Raw genomic sequence first — 18,565 nt, forward strand, 5'->3', positions numbered from 1 at the left:
TATCCTACAGAGAAAAAGCTCATCAAGGTTAAGTCATTCCCAGAAGGTAACCCCACAAACGGGTCAGTGGCAAACCAGAATAAAGGCCAGGTCCATGTGCCTCTTACCCTTACTCCTGGCCAGCGTGTGCACAGGAGTGCAGAGCCAGACACAGGTGGAACCCTACCTGCTACATAATACTGGGCTGCACCATCTGGAAGGGGCTTCTGTCGGTCACAGAAGGTGTGTACCCCTGCTGAAGGGTTCTGCTTCATGCTCTTTCTAGTGGGAAGGAAAATCAGACAGATTAGAACTTCAGCACTAGCTGGGCACTAGTGGTTCATGCTTATAATCCTAGCTGTTCAGACGGTTGAGATACAAGGATTGTGGTTCGAAGCCAGCTCAGATAGGAAAGTCCCTGAGATTCTTATCTCTAATTAACCACCAAAAAGCCAGAAGTGGAGATGTTGCTCAAGTGCCAGAGCACTAGCCTTGAGAAAAAAAAAAAAAAAAACACCTCAGGGACAGCACCCAGACTCTGAGTTCAAGCCCCAGGATTGGCACAAAACCAACAACAAAAAACCTTTAGCACTCATAGGTACAGTAGCTCACGCCACTTGGGAGGCAAAGGTAAGAAGATCTCAATTTGAAGCCAGCCAGGGCAAAACGTTAGCAGGACTCAATGTAAAAGACCAAGCCTGGAGACTTTATTTCAAAAAACAAGGCAGACATGGCAGTATACCCCAGTAATCACAGCTATGTAGAAGAGAGGAGGATTTTGGTTTGAGGCTGGCCCCAGGAAAAAGCAGCCTATATGAAAAGCAAAAAAAGGCCTGGGACATGACTTAGGTGATAGAATACCTGCCTATCAAGTACAAGGCCCTGAGTTCATCCCTGCCTCTGCTGCCCCCTTCCCCTCCCAAAAAAGGATATTTCAGTACTGCCCTTGGCGAGCTAGAGTGAATTCCACAGAAGCCAGGGTTTGTGTCTAGAGATACAGGAGGTCCTTTTTCTTGACCTAAGCAATTCCAAAGGCTAGCCACTAGATGGCTGTGGGCACACATTAGTTACAGTGCTTCCCTGCAAAGAGGTCCTGCAAACCATGTGGGTCCTCACAACCACGCTAATATCCTTGGATCTTACACAGGAGGAAGCTAAGGTTCAAGGCCATTTCCAGACATATAATGTGGAAAGAGAAGCAGAGACTGTGACATCTTACGAAGAAGCATAGAAAGCCCAGGCTATAGGAGCAAATCAGGTAGGGATTCTCATTATGTTCTATTTATCCTTATTTTTTTTTTTTTTTTTTTGTCAGTCGTGGGGCTTGAACTCTGGGCCTGAGCGCTGTCCCTCAGCTCTTCAGCTCAAGGCGAGCGCTCTACCACTTGAGCTACAGCGCCACTTCCGGTTTTCTGGTGGTTTATTGGAGATAGGAGTCTCACGGTCTCTCCTGCCCGGGCTGGCTTTGAACCGCGATCCTCAGATCTCAGCCTCCTGAGTAGCTAGGATTACAGGCGTGAGCCACCAGCGCCCGGCCCTTATTTTTTTAACAGATTCAAAATACATATACATGTACAAAAGCAGCATGTATAAAATTATAAATCTACAACTAATTTATGGTAAGAAAATGAACAGAAAATACTACCTATAGTAATTCAGGTGACGGGAGTATGGGTATTTTTTTTTTTTTGGGGGGGGCAGTTGTGCGGCTTGAACTCAGGACCTAAGAACATCCTTGAGCTCTTTTGCTCTACTGGTTTGAGCCACAGCTCCACTTCCAGTTTTCTGGTGGTTAATTGAAGATAAGAGTCTGATGGTCTTTCCTGCTGGGGCTGGCTTTGAACCATGATCCTCAGATCTCAGCCTTCTGAGTAGCTAGGATTACAGGTATGGGCTACCAGCACCCAGCTTGGTAATTTCTTTATTATATTTCCCAAGCAGAAATGACTGTTTTGTAAACAAAAACCTTAAGCAGCCTGCTCAAGAAGAGGAGATAACAATGAAGCAAGGGGCCATGGGTTGAGGGACTCCTGAGGAGGCTACTCTGGGCGTACCTGTGGTTGTGGATCATACGGATGTCGTAGAGCCTCACGAAGGGCCCACTAGCCCCCACCGCCAAGCAGTTGTTGTCCTGAGGATTGACCGTGAGACACTTGGCCTCCACCAGCTGGCCACAGTACTCTGTGAGGTCAATCAGCACCTCTGAGTGTTTGCTGTTCTCCCGAAGGTCATACTGGCTGTGAGAAAGGACAGTGTTAGGGAATGGAGTCCTTCTGTGGAAGGCAAGAAAGAAAACAAGTCCTTGTTCTGCAAGAGGATCAAGAGGGCTTTGGGCCCACTACAAATACACTAAAAATACTCTTGGCATCTTTTTTTTTTGTCAGCCCTAGGGCTTGAACTCAGGGCCTGGGCACTGTCTCTGAGCTAACACTCTACCACTTGAGCCACAGCACAGCCTTTTCTGTTTATGTGGTTCTGAGGAATCAAACCTAGGGCTCCATACTGTGTGAAGGTTCTGTTTACCCTCATACAACCCCTTAAGGTACATACTACTGTTATTTGTTTTATAGATGAGGTCCAAAGAAGTTAAATAACCTGCCGTAGAGAGTGCCAAGTGGGCAGAACTTGCTGAGAACACATTTAAACTACTTTGCTGTGTTTCTCCCTAATCTAGTTTCTTTTAGAAAACAAAGGAAGTACAGAAGTGACAGCAAAAATCCAAAGGCCAGTCCCAACAGTCCCAGCAGTATGGTAAAGGTAATGCTAAAACACCTGTCAGTGGCAGCAAATACCCTCTGCTCTAGACCAGGGAAGTTTGTGCTGTCAATACCCAGGTGCTTTCAGAGGTGAGGGCTATCACCCATGTGCTCAGCCAAGACCTCTGTACCAAGTAACTGCCTTGCCTTTGTAAGTCATTTTGTCCAGAAAGCTCTTCCTAAAACAATTTCTCATTGCTCTCCTGCCCCCCAAATTTTAGAAATTTCTCAATACTCTTACCATGTGTTTAGTTAGCTAAATACCACACTCCACAGTTTAGCTTTCAAGACCCAATTTCAAATACTTCTGATTCTCCAGTTTTCTAAATATGGGTTAATTACAACTCAGCATTCATCTTATATATGCCACTTTTATCCCTGCCAACACAAACTACTCATGTGGGGAATCCACTGTGACTTTTCTTGTCTATCCAAATTCCGACTGTTCTGGAAGCCCCAGTTATGTTATGATAATGGTAGTATACTTCCCTGGACTTATGCTTATGACCTTCAGACCCTACCCAATACCCTAAATGCTGAATCTTTTTTTTTCTTTTTTTTCTGTTGGTCATGGGGCCTGAATGCTAGGTTTGGGTGCTGTCCCTCAGCTCTTCAGCTCAAGGCTAGCGTTCTACCTCTTGAGCCACAGCACCACTTCTGGCTTTTTCTGCTTATATGGCGCTGAAGAATTGAACCCAGGGCCTCATGCAAGGCAAGCGCTCTACCACTGAGCCACCTTCCCAGCCCCTAACTGATGGATCTTATATAGTGGTCAGTCAAGATCAATAAGTGCATTACAGAGTTAGACATACCATTGACCATGTGCTTTCTTTTCTTTTAGTCAGTCATGGGGTCTGAACTCAGGGCTGGGTGCTGTTCCTGAACTCTTTTATTCAAGGTTAGCATTCTACCACTTTGAATTATAGCGCCACTTCTAGTTTTCTGGTGTTTAATTAGAGATTAGAGTCTCATGGACTTTTGTGCCCAGCCTGGCTTTGAGCAATGATCCTCAGATCTCAGCCTCCTAAGTAGCTAGGATTACAGGCAGGAGCCACCAGTGCCTGGCTGACAATATGCTTTCTGTCTAAGTACTATGTTAAAGTTTTACAGGTGCTTTTTCATCTTAACACTCAGCTCAGCAATGGAGATACTATGATTACTCCTATTTTATAGATGGAAGGCTAAGATTCAGAGAAACTAATAGTGTAAAACTAATAGTTGTAAAACACTGTACAGAGCTATGATTTGACCCTATTTGACTTCAGTGGCTTGCTTATAACTGCTGGTTATGGTTTATACACAAATGTCTATTCTCTTTAAACTAGATGGTCAGATAAGTTTCTAAAGAGGTCTGGGAAGGTGGCTCAGTGGTAGAGCGCTTGCCTTGCATGCATGAGGCCCTGGGTTCGATTTCCTCAGCACCACATAAGCAGAAAAAAAAAAAGACCGGAAGTGGTGCTGTGGCTCAAGTGGTAGAGCGCTAGCCTTGAGCTAAAGAGCTGAGGGACAGCGCCCAGGCCCAGAGTTCAGGCCCCACGACTGGACCCCCCCTCCCCCCCCAAAAAAAAAAAGAAAAAGAAGTTTCTAAAGAAACAAAGAGACATGGAAAGAGCCAGCTGGAGAGCCCCAGGTAGAGAAAGAAACAGCAAGTGTGAACACCCCAAGAAGCAAAAACCTGGGCATCTGGGGTGGTGAGAAGCCAGAAGGCCTGGAGATAATGCAGTGGAGGGGAGGGGGAAAGGGAGGGAGGAGGGCTAGACAGGGTAAACAAATGCTCCTAGTTGTCTGTGCACATCACTGCTGCTGGCAGACAAAGGAGTCTGGAGAGGAAAATCCAGGCTGTAGGCAGATGGGATGGCAGAGCCATCAGTATTGAGCAGAAGGGACATGGGCTACTTCAGGCCCAGACCCTTACCGGATAAGCCCATCCTCGGCGGCGCTCCAGAACGTGTTTGGCCACATGGGTGCCGTGGCGATGCGCTTCACCCGGTTTGTGTGGTCTCCAAACATGTGGATAGTCTCCTTTACCGTCAGGTCATGCACATGCACCTTGGAGTCAGCCGCCCCCGTGATCAAGATACGGTCTCCAGCATGAGGCAGGAACTGTTCAGGAGAGATTGAAAAAGGGGTTGGCCATGAAAGGCCACTGGCCTGGAAATCAGTATCTCCTTTCTATCTTCATATTAGACAAGAGTCCATCTAAGCGATTCACCGAAAATAAACTAACAATAGCCAAAAAACTTTCAGTATCAAGTAGTAGCCTATAAAGCCATAAAACAAAATCAGGACACATACTTTACTTGGCCAACGGTAGTCATGTCCTGTACCAAGTTGGACTACCTGAGGAGCCCTTTCCCTTTGATTCTTCCCCAAGTAAGAGCTAAGTGGATAACTATCACAGTACCATTTCCTAAGAACTTATCATTTGTTGGACACTAGGGTAGCTACTTTATCTTACTGGAAAAGATGCTTTGGCTCAAGTGGTACTATACCAGCAATAAAAGATCAGGGACAGTGTCTAGGTCTTGAATTCAAGCCCCAGGCTTTGCACAAAGAGGGAGAGAGAGAGAGAGAGAGAGAGAGAGAGAGAGAGAGAGAGAGAGAGCGCTCCATTACTGAAGTCAAGAACACAGTATTCCAGATGATTTATAGAAAGAACAAAATACTCACAAAGATTGTATCAAATAAGAAAAAAATAGGGTACTGTTCTATTCTCTAACGTTGAGGAAGAAATTGGGGGTGGTATAAGTTGGATTCTTTACTTTTGAGTTTAGATTTAAGTGTCTCTCTCTTCTCTTTATCTGAAATGTTTCTGCCATCCCACATTGGAGCTGACTTGTAGTCTTGAAGGGCAACGTAAGCCTACATTTGAAGAGCTGCAGTCTTGCTTGACTTCAAATATTTACAGAAGAACAATCCTTTTTACACATATAATTCTCAATTGACACATGAGGACAAAGGACAGGTGAAATGGACAGAATTCAATCATTTTAAGGGAAAATTAATAGTTTCTAACCCCTGTCTGGAGATAGCACACATTCCATGAACAGCAGAAACATGATGGAGCCCCTGCTACAGGCCTGGGGCTTTTGCAACACTTGTCATATATTGTAGTTGCCACAAGGGGGAGCATGTGGTGAAATACTGTAAATTCATAGTTTTAAGTACCTAACCTACCTAAGGTGAGAAGCAGAGAGAGAAGGAGGGGGGGAGAAGAGAGAGAGAGAGAGAGAGAGAGAGAGAGAGAGAGAGAGAGAGAGAGAGAGGGAGAGAGAGGGAGAGAGAGGGAGAGAGGGAGGGAGAGAATGCGTGTGTGTGCGTGTGCGCGTGTGTGCGTGTGCGCGTGCGTGTGGTGTGCGTGTGCGCGTGGTGTGTGTGTGTGTGTGTGTGTGTGTGTGTGTGTGTGTGTGTGTGTGTGTGTGTGTGTGTGTGTGTGTGTGTGTGTGTGTGTGTGTGTGTGTGTGTGTGTGTGTGTGTGTGTGTGTGTGTGTGTGTGTGTGTGTGTGTGTGTGTGTGTGTGTGTGTGTGTGTGTGTGTGTGTGTGTGTGTGTGTGTGTTTTGGTCCTGAGGCTTAAACTCAGGGTCTGAGTACTGTCCCTGAGCTTTTCTGCTCAGGGCTAGATCTCTACCACACTGAGCCACAGCTTCACTTCCAGCTTTTTTTGTGATTAATTGAAGGTAAGAGTTTCATGGTCTTTCCTGCCTGGACGGACTTCAAACTGTGGTCCTCAGATCTCACCCTCCTGAGTAACTAGGATTACAGATGTAGGCCCCCATTTCCCAGCTTATACTTAAAAACTATAATTATCTTGCCCAAGGTCTTACATATTAGGTCTTAACATTAGGAAGTACTGTAACTATTACCAAATTGTGGTCTCTAAACTTATGATTCCAAATGGATAGTTTAGGTTCTCCTATTTGTAGGTCTGACTACAGAGACTCAAATTAGATCTAAACTTTTCAGCTTTTTGTGGTGCAGCAGATCCCATACAAATTTGTGCTGATCATCAAAACTATAAAAAAGCAAGCTAAAGATAATCTGATGGTCATGTAAGAAGTAACTGTCACTGTTCGCCTCTAAAAAACCCCACAGAAATGTATCCAGTTGTAGTGGCTCACACCTGTAATCCTGGCCACTCAGGAGGTAAGGATCAGGAGGCCACCTCAAAAATTAAAAATAAAAAGTGAAATTCCCATCTCAACAAATAAGTTGGAACTACTTAAAAAATAAAATTATAGTAAGAAAAAAAGAAAAAGAAGCTGCAAACAGAGATTAATGCCTATGATCCTAGCTACGGGGGAGACAGAACCAAGAGATCAGGGTCCAAGGCTGAACCTTGTCCCAAAAATAACCAAAGCAAAAGAAGTATTAGGAGCATGGCTCAAGTGGTAGAGTGGAAGGCCCTGCGTACAAACTCCAGTTCTGCCAACAAAATTTTTTTAAATCATAGAAATGTATCTAGAGTAGGATGCTGGAATGGGCAGTAAAAATCAAAGCTTGTAAAAGAGGCAGCTTTAGGATCTAAGCTCTCTAATCTAGTTCATGGTTCAGACATCTTGTCAATCCTCTTTATATTAATAAAATATTTCTTAGATTAGTTAGGCTTTCCAAAGGCCAGTCTCATTCTTATATACACTCATTTTAGAATTTCAGAGCTGGAAAGACCCTTCCTTATAAGTCACTTCCTCCAACCTCAAATCTGGTAGACAAAGTACCCAAAGAGTAGATAATTTCGGTGGTAGGACATTTGCTACATGCAGAATGCTGTGCTACACTTTTCAAATAGCTCTAAGCATCAGACAATTCTTCCCTTCTTCATGCCCACATGCACTTCTGTGGATTCACAGACACTCGGTCTAGGTCTGTTTTTTGGGATCAGAAAAGGATGAGCCACATGTTACTTTCATGTAAGAAGCTTCAAAGGTCTATAAATCACTTTCAAACTCTCTCAGCTCAACTTCCCTCAACAAGTCAAAGATTTATTTCCTATGAATAGAACACCTAGAAGTACCAATGCCAGATGGTTTAAAACTCAATTACACATACACACACACACGTACGTACTACTAGGGTTTGAACTAAGGGCCTACTCTGAATTGCTTACTCTCTAGGGCTCTACTTAGACACTCCAGATCTCATACTCCTGAGTAGCTAGGACTGTTTACTTATAGGCATGCTAGTCTCAATTATATAATTGAACTAAAAGTTAATCTGTGAATTATTACTTTTTGTTGTTGTTATTGCTGATCATGGGGCTTGAACTCTGGGCGTCAGCGCTGTCCCTCAGCCCTTCAGCTCAAGGCTCCCGTTCTACCACTTGAGCTACAGTGCCACTTCCGGTTTATTGGTGGTTTACTGGAGATAAGAGTTTCATGGAGGGGCTGGGAAGGTCGCTCAGTGGTAGAGCACTTGCCTTGCATGCTCGAGGCCCTGGGTTCGATTCCTCAGCACCACATAAGAAAAAAGCCGGAAGTGGCGCTGTGGCTCAGGTGGTAGAGTGCTAGCCTTGGGCTGAAGAGCTGAGGGACAGCGCCCAGGCCCAGAGTTCAGGCCCCACGACCGGACCCAAAAAAAAAAAAAAAAAAGAGTTTCATGGACTTTCCTGCCTGGGCTGGCTTTGAACCACAATCTTCATATCTCAGCCTCCTGAGTAGTTATGATTACAGGCATGAGCCACCGGCGCCTGGCTTACTACTACTACTTTTTAAATTAAGTGATCTTTTTTTGTTGTTGTTGTTGGTCATGGGGCTTGAACTCTGAGCTTGGGCGCTGTCCCTATGCTCTTCAACTCAAGACCAGTGCTCTACCACTTGAGCTACAGTGCCACTTCCGGTTTTCTAGTGGTTTATTGGAGATGAGAGTCTCATGGACTTTCATGCCCGGGCTGGCTTTGAACCACAGTCCTCAGATCTCAGCCTCCTGAGTGGCGTGAGCCACTAGAGCCCCGCTAAGTGATCTTTTCCATTTGTTCATAGGGAGATTTTATTTTTCTTTCCTTTTTTTTTTTTCTTTTCCTTCAGTCATAGGGCTTAAACTCAGGGCCTGGGTGCTATCCCTGAGCGTTTTTTTGCTCAAAGCTATCTCTCTACCACTTGAGCCATAGCACCACTTCTGGTTTTCTGGTGGTTAATTAGAGATCAGAGTCTCCCAGATTTTGCTGCCCAGGCTGGCTATGAACCACAATCCTCAGATCTCAGCCTCCTAAGTAACTAGGATTACAGGCGTGAGAGACTGGCACCCAGCTCACAAGGAGATTATCTTTAGCCACTTAAAAAAAAAAATCACAACAAAAGAATAAACATGCTCCAAGAGTTCAGGTCACAATTTTCAAGAGGCAAAAAAGGAATTCAAACCCAGTACCAATCTGCTTCTGAAGTTCATGCTCAGAACCATTCCTTGACATTTCCACTCACATTAATGCAGAGAGGAAGATGATCACGGAAAATAGATGGGGTTTCAAGCATCACTATCAGTCACTCAGACCACAGGTTTCTGTGACCCCAAGGGAATACATGGGACAACACATTCTAACACAGGTATGCTCACAGCCTGGTCATATTTTTCACTTGCTCTGTGGCTTGTCCTGCTTACCTTGACAGAGAAGATATTTGCAGTGTGTCCAGTGTGCATGGAGAGCAGCTTCTTGTGGTGCAGCGGGTCCCACACAATCGTGTGCTGGTCATCAGAACCAGAGGCCAGCAAGCTGTGGGCAAAGTCAGGGGCCTTGACTTCTCAAGTTCTCCAACCCCCCTTCTGCCTTCCATATTTCCAGCTGATAAGCAGTAATTAGGCCACAGAGAACTTGAAGGGCAGACATCAAAGTTACCTTGTAAACATTAGTAGGTTCTCTAATATTTTGTTCTAAGAATTTCCCTCTCTAAACATATTGTTGTGTGTGTGTGTTCGTACTAGTACTAAAACTCAGGGCCTTGCATTCTCACTTGGCTTTTTTGGCCAAGGCTGGCACTTTACCACTTGAGCTTTTTGTTGATAAATTAGAAATAAGAGTCTGTCCAATTTGTCTACCTGGATGTGTGACTTCTAGATCTCAGTCTCCTGACTATAATAAGACTAATGTCTGATGAACACATTGTCTTATTATAAAAAACGGGGCTGGGCATCAGTGGCTCACACCTGTAATCCTAGCTATTCAGGAAGGTGAAATCTGGAGGACTGAGGTTTGAAGCCAGCTTTGGCAGAAAAATCTGTGTAGCTTTTTGCTGGTTAATTTAGAGACTAGGCTAGAAGTATGGCTCAAGAAGTAGAGCATCAGCTGTGCGCAAGCAAGAGAGTGAATATAAGGCCCTGAGTTCAAGCTCTAGTACAGGCAAACAAAACAAAAGTCCACATGACTGGGTTTGGGTGGTTATCCAGCCTTCTGTCTACCTGGGTTAATAGTTTAAGTGTGTGTTATTATAACTATGACAGTTATGGGGTAGACCATAAGAGCAGAGAACAGCTGTTACTTTTCATGAGGAGAAACTCCCTTCTTCCAACCTTCTCCCCCCTTCCCCCTTTTTCAGCACCTTCTAGCTCATACTTACTCTCCTTTCTCATTCCACTCCAGACAGTTGACACATCCTGAGTGACCCTGGGGGAACAAATGGAGAGACGCTGGTTAGATTCTCCAGGGTAAGTCAACACTGAAAAGGGGACAGGCCTTATAATCTCACTAGACACTGAGCACCTCTGAGGTACAAAAGGCATGTTTTATTGATCCCATTTTGCAGAAAAGTAAACTGAAGCTTAGATAGTAATGAGTAATAGAAGTAAGATTAAAAACTATTTTGCTCCTGCCACTAGAAGGAACAAGCTCATCAGGAATAAAAAGTTTGCTTTCAGAGGAGTATGTGATCCGTGGCAACCAAATAATGAGGATTAGCTTTCATTCATTTCAAGTACTTTCTGCATGCCAGATAGAGCTCAGATGCTGGGGTACACCAGTGTGTGAAACAGAGCCTCTGGTCTTCTGAAGCTTACTTCAAGAAGGTAGAGAAAGAGCGCCGGGTGCTGGTGGCTCACGCCTGTAATCCTAGCTACTCAGGAGGCTGAGATCTGAGGATCGCAGTTCAAAGCCAGCCCGGGCAGGAAAGACCGTGAGACTCCTATCTCCAATAAACCACCAGAAAACCGGAAGTGGCGCTGTGGCTCAAGTGATAGAGCGCTCGCCTTGAGCTGAAGAGCTGAGGGACATGCCCAGGCCCAGAGTTCAAGCCCCACGACCGACAAAAAAAAAAAAAGAAGGTAGAGAAAGAGAGCTTGGTGCAGAAGGGAAAACTGGGCTAATCATGATCTTGAGGATTTGAACTGAGGAAAAAAGAGAGATTACAACAGTTAATAGCAGATGCTAAAGCAGAAAGTTAGCCAGGCGCTGGTGGCTCACGCCTGTAATCCTAGCTACTCAGGAGGCTGAGATCTGAGGATCACGGTTCAAAGCCAGCCGGGGCAGGAGAGACCGTGAGACTCCTATCTCCAATAAACCACCAGAAAACCGGAAGTGGCGCTGTAGCTCAAGTGGTAGAGCGCTCGCCTTGAGCTGAAGAGCTGAGGGACAGCGCCCAGGCCCAGAGTTCAAGCCCCACGGCCGACAAAAAAATAAATAAATAAATAAATAAAGCAGAAAGTGAGCAGTGAAGTTTGGGAATTCATGAATAAGCAGGAGTAGATATAAAGCTACTGTTCTGTCCGTCACCTTCCCTTCTTCCTAACAGCACTGTGACTTACATTTGTTATTATCTTCCTGCTCTAAATCAGTTTCAGGAAGCACAAGTATATTATCCTTGCCACAGTGATGGTCTCAGAAACTCAGGCATAAACCAAATGTATATGGCATTCACTTGGCTACCACAATTGTCTCTGAAGTGAACCTGTGATTCCAGATGCAAAGTGAAACAGGTACTGGAAGCTTCTGGAAAAAGTTTTTGAATCTTAGGAACAAGTCCATGGAAGAAATAACCATGACTCCTATCTACTCCTACTCTTTTAATCAAGTGAGCCAATCAAGTTCACTATGATTTAAAGGAACTTAAGTTAGGCTATTACTTGTGACAGTTTCAACTCCTCTTCAGGTCTGTGTGCATTATGGCTCTGTATCAAGGAGGCTGTTTCCTGAGAAAGGATTTGTGGATTACGTTGACTGTATCTCCAAGACCAGGCCCAGTGCAAGGCAGATAGGTCTCTGTTATGAACTGATCAAAGGAGTCCACTGGAACAAGAGGAAAGAATTGAGAGATATGGACAAATCTAATTTTCCAACTGTCTAGTTAGGAAAGGTTGTTCCTCTCATCTTTCTCTCATTCCCTTTGCCCTGTAAAGATCCTCACCTGGTTCTTTTCTCAGATGCTCCACTTACCTACCTGACTGACACATTCTCTGCTCAAACCTTCCTTGCTACTTGCTTACCTGAGATCTCTTGCCTTCCTAAGTACTAGTCAAACCTATATATATCTGGTTGGTTACCTGCCTCAGAATCATGTCTGTCTGTATTCCTCTTATTTTTCCATCAGGCTCTAAATTACTTGTGCCCAGGAGTCACAGCCCCGACTCTGAATCTCCCAGAGCACTGAGAACCTTGAATGACTGCCACTTACTGAGGTGTTTTCAAAGAGCCAGGCATAGGACTAGGCTATGTTGAGCATTTGTGGTAGGCAGAATAATGGCCCCCCTACAGATGTTCTGCCCTAATTCTCTGAGACCTGTGAATATGTTATTTCAGGTGGCAAAAGGGACTTTGCAGATGTGATTAAGGCTAAGGATCTTGAGATGGAGAGATTATCCTAGATTATCCAGTTGGACCCAATCTAATCCCAAGCATCCTTAAAAATCAGAGACCCTTTCCTAGCTGCAGAGAACTAGAGGGATGGAGGTGCAAAAGGGACTCGACTTACTGTTCCTGGCTTAGAAGAAAAAGCCAAGAGTCTTTTCCTCTAGAAATTGGGAACAACAAGAAAAGAGATTATATAAGACTAAAGAAATACAGTCCTCGGGGCTGGGAAGGTGGCTCAGTGGTAGAGTGCTTGCCTTGTATGCAGGAGGCCCTCAGTTCGATTCCTCAGCACCACATAAGCAGAAAACGCTGGAAGTGGGGCTGAGGTTCAAGAGGCAGAGCGCTAGTCTACAGCTGAAGAGCTGAGGGACAGTGCCCAGGCCCAGAGTTAAGGCCCCACAACCGACAAAAAACAAACAAAAAGAAACACAGTCCTGCCAACAACTTGCTTTTAGCCTAGTGAAACCTGTCTGACTTCTGATCTACAAACTGAAAGCTAATAAATTTGTGTTGTTTTTAGGTCACTAAGTTTGTGGCTTTATTTTTTAAAAGGCACAAACTAGAAATAATCTAAAAAGCCAACAGAATGGATAAGCAAACTGTGGTATATGAGTGTAGCAGAGTCCCTTTCAGTAATATAAGAGAATGAATGAGATACACATAACAGCATGGATGCAATTCAAAAAATTCTGAACACAAAAAGCCAGACACAACAAATATACACTACATAATTCTATTTATATGAAGTATCAGAAAGGGCAAAACTATCTTGTTGTGGTGGCAGCCACACAACTGTCAAACGTCATGATCTCAATTCTGAGACCTATGCACTTTATTTTAGGACATTATACCTGGATTATGAACCCAGAAAGGTTGCAGTACCTGCAACAGTAGTAGCTAATACACACTGAGCACTATTTCACTGTGCATCAAGCATGGTGCCCTTCATATGTACTCTACAGAATCTTGATGGAAATACCGCTACTATTCTTTTTCTGATGACAATAAACTTTAATGTATAGAAGGTACTATACTAAGTAGCACAACCAGAATGTGAGCTCATGTCTTACAGAGTGAAGCTTGGCATATTTTTCCTCTCTTCCAGAATTTGATCTTAGAGCTTCACGCTTGAACCTGCTTGCTTGTACATACAACCTCCAGCCAAGCTCCCAATGGTTAATTGGAGAGAGTCTCATGGTTTTTTTTAGCCCAACCTGGCTTCAAACCAAGATCTTCCAGATCTCATCTCCTGAATAGCTAGGATTATAGGCATGAGCTACTAGCACTTGGCTCAAGGTTGGCTTTTCACCATGATGCCACACTGATTTTTGAAAATTAAGAACTCTCCCTCTTAAAACTTAATACCTGCTATGTGCACCATTTACTGGGTTTAGGGAGACACAACTGGGTCAGAAAGATAAACCTCTTGTCCTTATACAGCTGGTGAGATTTAGTTTTCTCTCTGTTTATTTAGTTTTCTCTTGTGTTACTATGCTCTCTTCATAAGGTTCACTACAGATGACTATAGAATATTCTTCCAAAGGTTAATGTTTATCCATCTCTCTCTGTGTTGTAAATTTACATTACTTCTCCTAGAAGACATGAAAAGGAACAATTTAAATGTATTTCAGGACTGGAGATGTACCTCAAGTGGTCCAGTGCTTTCCAAGCAAGTACATGGCCCTGAACTCAAATCCCAGTGCTGAAAAGATTTTGGCTTGGTGATGGCTGAAGACTTTTGGTACATCCTCAGTACTTGGGAGGCTGCAGGAGGATCAGGGGCTCAAAGCTACCTTGGGTAGCACAGTAAGATCTCGTCTCAAAACAATAAAAAACCACATATACTTTTCAACTAGTCCATTTTAGCTAAAATTCTAAACATTTTTAAGTATAGTAGGTCAAGGCCTTAATAACTCATAACAGAATAAGGTCTCTTATTCAATCTTTCAACTGTTATAAGAGCATGATGAGCAGTTTGAATACTGAGAGGGAACAAATCAAAGATCTGAAGGAAAAGCATTCCAGGTATAAGCTCCTACACAAAGGTAGGGAAAAGCTTTGCATGCTGTACAACAGTATGAAGACAACCGCACAGACCACACTGACAAAGGGAACATAGGAAGATGAACAAAGTGGGCTTGGGGAGGTAAATAGAGGCTGGAATCCAAGTGCTATGAAAAGCTTCAAGAGGCCAGGGATTGTTGAACTTCATTTTATAGTCATCTCTTAATTTACAGTACATTGCTAGGCACTCATTATTTATCTCACTATAGAAGTAGATTGATGATTGGCTACTACTTTGGTTTTCAGGTGCTTTAAGGAATTAGTTTGCTGAATTACCTAAAGCAGTGGCTGACAACTTTTTGAAGGGCCAGCTAGTAGATATTTTAGGCTTTGTGTGCCATATGGTCTCTGTCTGAATTACTCAATTCTGCTGCTGAATCACTAAAGCAGACAGACAATACATAAATGAATGAGTGTGGCTGTATTCCAATAAAACTTTATTTGTAAAAACAGGTGGCACGAGCCTTGAAACTCATGGAAATGCAAAGAACCAAGAATATCCAAACAATCTTGAAAAAGAATGAAGTTGGAAGATATACTTCTAACTTCATAACTTGCTAGAGTGGTACTGGCATACAAGGACAGACATTTAGATCAATAAAGCAGAGTTGAAAGTTCATAAATAAATAAGCCTATATATTTACAGTCACTTGGTTTCTGGTAAAAGTGCCAGACAATTCAGTAGAGAAAGAGTTTTCAATAAATGTGCTGGGACAATAGGCTATTCACATGCAAAAGAATAACATAGACATACACACATATATTATATTTACATGTATATAAATAACAATATCATATATAAAAAGGAATATAGAATGAATCAAAGATCTACATAGAATATCTAAGACAATAAAATACTTGGAGGAAAACCAGTATAAATCTTCATAGCCTTGAGTTATCAATGGTCTTTCAGATATAACATCAAAGGCCCAAGGGACCAAAGAAACTTTAACAATTTTTTTATATCAAAGGCAAGATGAAGAGGGTGAGGTGTGACTCAGTGATAAAGCACATGTCTAGCAAGTGTCAAGCCTTGAGTTCAAACCCAAGTACTGCCAGAAAGAAAAGAAAAGAAAAAAAAAAGAGGACACAGAAGAGTAGCATATGTGAAGATGAAGATAATGAATGGATGCCAGGGGCCACCCACACTAGAGCCTTTGGAGAAGGCAAGCCTCCTTTGATTTTAGACTTCTAAACTCAAGAACTGTGAGGGGGGCTGTGAGGGAAGGTGGCTCAGTGGTAGAGCGCTTGCCTTGCATGCATGAGGCCCTGGGTTTGATTCCTCAGCACCACACAAGCAGAAAAAGCGGGAAGTGGCACTGTGGCTCAAGTGGTAAGAACACTAGCCTTGAGCTGAAGAGCTCAGGGACAGTGCCCAGGCCCAGAGTTCAGGCCCCATGACCAAAAACTCCAAAAAAACAAAAACAAAACGAAACAAAAAACTGTGAAGGGGCAAATGTCTTATTCATTTATTTTGGCAGTACTGGGTGTGCTCCGAACCTCATGCTTGCTTAGGCAAGCATTCTACCACTTGAGCCATACCTCCAGCCCCTTTGTCTGTTATTTCAAATCAGCTAACAGCAGCCTCCAAAAGGATCCTCCTAAGAGGAAAGCAGAAAGGCCAGAGTCAGAGTGAGAAGACTAGGAGACTGCACTGTTGGCACTGGAGAGGAAGGAAAGAACTACAAGATAAAGGATTCAGGGTCTCTAGAAGCTACGAAAGGTGAGACATGGATTCTTCCATAAGCCTCCAGGAGGGACCTGCCTGCAACATCTGGAGGCCTGTGTCAGATTCCTGCCTCCAAAACTGTGAGTTAATACCTTTGGGTTGTTTTGTTATAGCAGCTACAGGACACACATATGTACTATCATAATGGTTTTCATGTCCAATGTCATGATGGCCTAGTACTTAGCAGTTGCTCACAGCCTAGCCTCACTTACTCTAGATCTTAAGAGTAACTTTGAACTGGGAAGGTGCTCAGTGGTAGAGTGCTTGCCTCGCATGCATGAGGCTCTGGGTTTGATTCTTCAGCACCATATAAACAGAAAAATCCAGAAGTGGTGCTGAGGCTCAAGTGAGGTAAAGAGCTGAAGGATAGCGCCCAGACCCAGAGTTCAAGCCCCACAACTGACCAAAAAAAAGAGAAGAGTAACTTTGTTGCTCATAGCCTGGCCTCAGTCCCTTTACTCAGTCCAGCCAGACTATCACAAGTCTAAAGGTGACCCACAGATGGACTCTGAACCCTTGTTTCTTCCCCCAATCTTTTACTTTTGACTTTTTTCCTCCCAATCACAAGTATCACACATGTTGTAAAATCAACCTGCAAACCAGAGGAAAGGTGGGATTGTAAAATGTCACACTCAGGGCCACATTCAACCTTCACATGTATCTCTCTGAGTGGTTTCATTTTAAGTTAGCAAAATTAGATCTGTCAGTCTTCCTTTGAATGATCAGAGCATCTTGCTGAGCAGGGCTTGTTTTCTATGGTGACAACTAGCTGGTGTTGAGTATGGTCACCACCCTGCTGTAAGAAGAGAATTCTCAGTGGATTGAGGACTCCATCCAGCCCTGGGACGAACCCTGTTCCACACCAACCCTGTCAATCTTTACTTGGCTTAAAAGTAGTAGTCATTTAGCAACTGCTTAATAGCTGAATATGGGCTCCTGAAGTTCTATTCCTGGATATATGCTCAAAAGAATGGAGTACAAACAAATGCATGGATACTCATGTTCATGAGAGAAAAGGTAAGAAAAGTACCAGTGTCCATTACAGACTGATGGTCACAAATGTCAATACACTAAAACATCACTAAGCCATAAAAAAGAACAAGGCTGGCTGGGAATGTGGCTTAGTGGTAGAGTGCTTGCCTAACATGCATGAAACCCAGGTTCAATTCCTCAATACCACATAAACAGAAAAAAGCCAGAAGTGGTGCTGTGGCTCAAATAGTAGAGTGCTGCCCTTCAGCAAAAGAAGCTCAGGGATAGTGCCCAGGCCTTGAGTTCAATCCTCAGGAAAGACAAATAAAAAACAACAACAACAAAAAAAACCCCAAGGCTGTGTGACATATATGAAAATACATGAAAAAGTATTTTATCAAAATACAAAACAAAACAGAAAATATCGTAATAAAATACAGGCTTATGCCTGTATAATCCTAGCTATTCAGGAGGCTGAGATCTGAGAATTTTGGTTCAAAGCTAGCCAGGGCAGGAAAGTCCATAAGCCTTTTATCTCTAATTAATCACTGGAAAACCAGAAGTGGAGCTGTGGCTCTAAGTGGTAGAATGCTAGCCTTGAGCATACCAAGGTCCTGAGTTCAAGCCCAAGAACTGGAAACAAAAACAAACAAACCAACAAAAAACCTAAAAAACAAGAGCAAATCCTATTTACTAGCTATATCCCTCAAAGCTTAACGCTAAAATGAGAAAGTATACATATGTTATGTATGTTTGTATATTTGTATATGAAAACCCCATAAATTAAAAATTCCCATATGTGGGGCTGGGAAGGTGGCTCAGTGGTAGAGTGCTTGCCTTGCATACCTGAGGCCCTGGGTTCGATTCTTCAGCACCACATAAGCAAAAAGAAAAAAGCCGCAAGTGGCGCTGTGGCTCAAGTGGTAGAGCACTAGACTTGAGCTGAAGAGCTGAGGGACAGCGCTTAGGCCCAGAGTTCAGGCCCCACGACTGGACCCAAAATAAATAAATAAATAAAAATAAAAAATAAAAAAAAATTCCCATATGTAGGTAAGAATCTTGACTATCTATGCCAATAGTTAAAATGGTGATATGGAATTCAAAAGACGTTTCCAGCTATGAAGCAACTAATATTTCAAAAAATAATTTCTATGTGACTATGTAGATCACTAAACTAGATTTGTATTTAGGGGCTGGGAAGGTGGCTCAGTGGTGAGTGCTTGTGTTGCATGCTTGAGGCCCTGGGTTCGATTCCTCAGCACTATATAAGCAGAAAAAGATGGAAGTGTCGCTGTGGC

The 18,565-nt window shown here is 43.4% G+C and overlaps 1 protein-coding gene across 2 annotated transcripts in view; it reads right to left on the reverse strand.

Moving 5' to 3' along the window:
* Wdtc1 (WD and tetratricopeptide repeats 1) overlaps positions 1-18,565 on the reverse strand; it is a 75,067-nt gene that overhangs the window by 13,811 nt on the left and 42,691 nt on the right. For both annotated transcript variants that reach the window (XM_070037536.1, XM_070037535.1), the window contains exons 4-8: positions 10,281-10,327; positions 9,328-9,439; positions 4,651-4,838; positions 2,034-2,216; positions 167-261 (exon numbers count right to left, since the gene is read on the reverse strand). In XM_070037536.1, the coding sequence (XP_069893637.1) occupies positions 167-261; positions 2,034-2,216; positions 4,651-4,838; positions 9,328-9,439; positions 10,281-10,327 (625 nt within the window). The remainder of the gene's footprint in view (positions 1-166; positions 262-2,033; positions 2,217-4,650; positions 4,839-9,327; positions 9,440-10,280; positions 10,328-18,565) is intronic.

Source organism: Dipodomys merriami, unplaced genomic scaffold, assembly GCF_024711535.1.
Source record: "Dipodomys merriami isolate MVZ:Mamm:240054 unplaced genomic scaffold, mDipMer1.0.p SCAF_28, whole genome shotgun sequence".
Lineage (NCBI taxonomy): Eukaryota > Metazoa > Chordata > Mammalia > Rodentia > Heteromyidae > Dipodomys > Dipodomys merriami.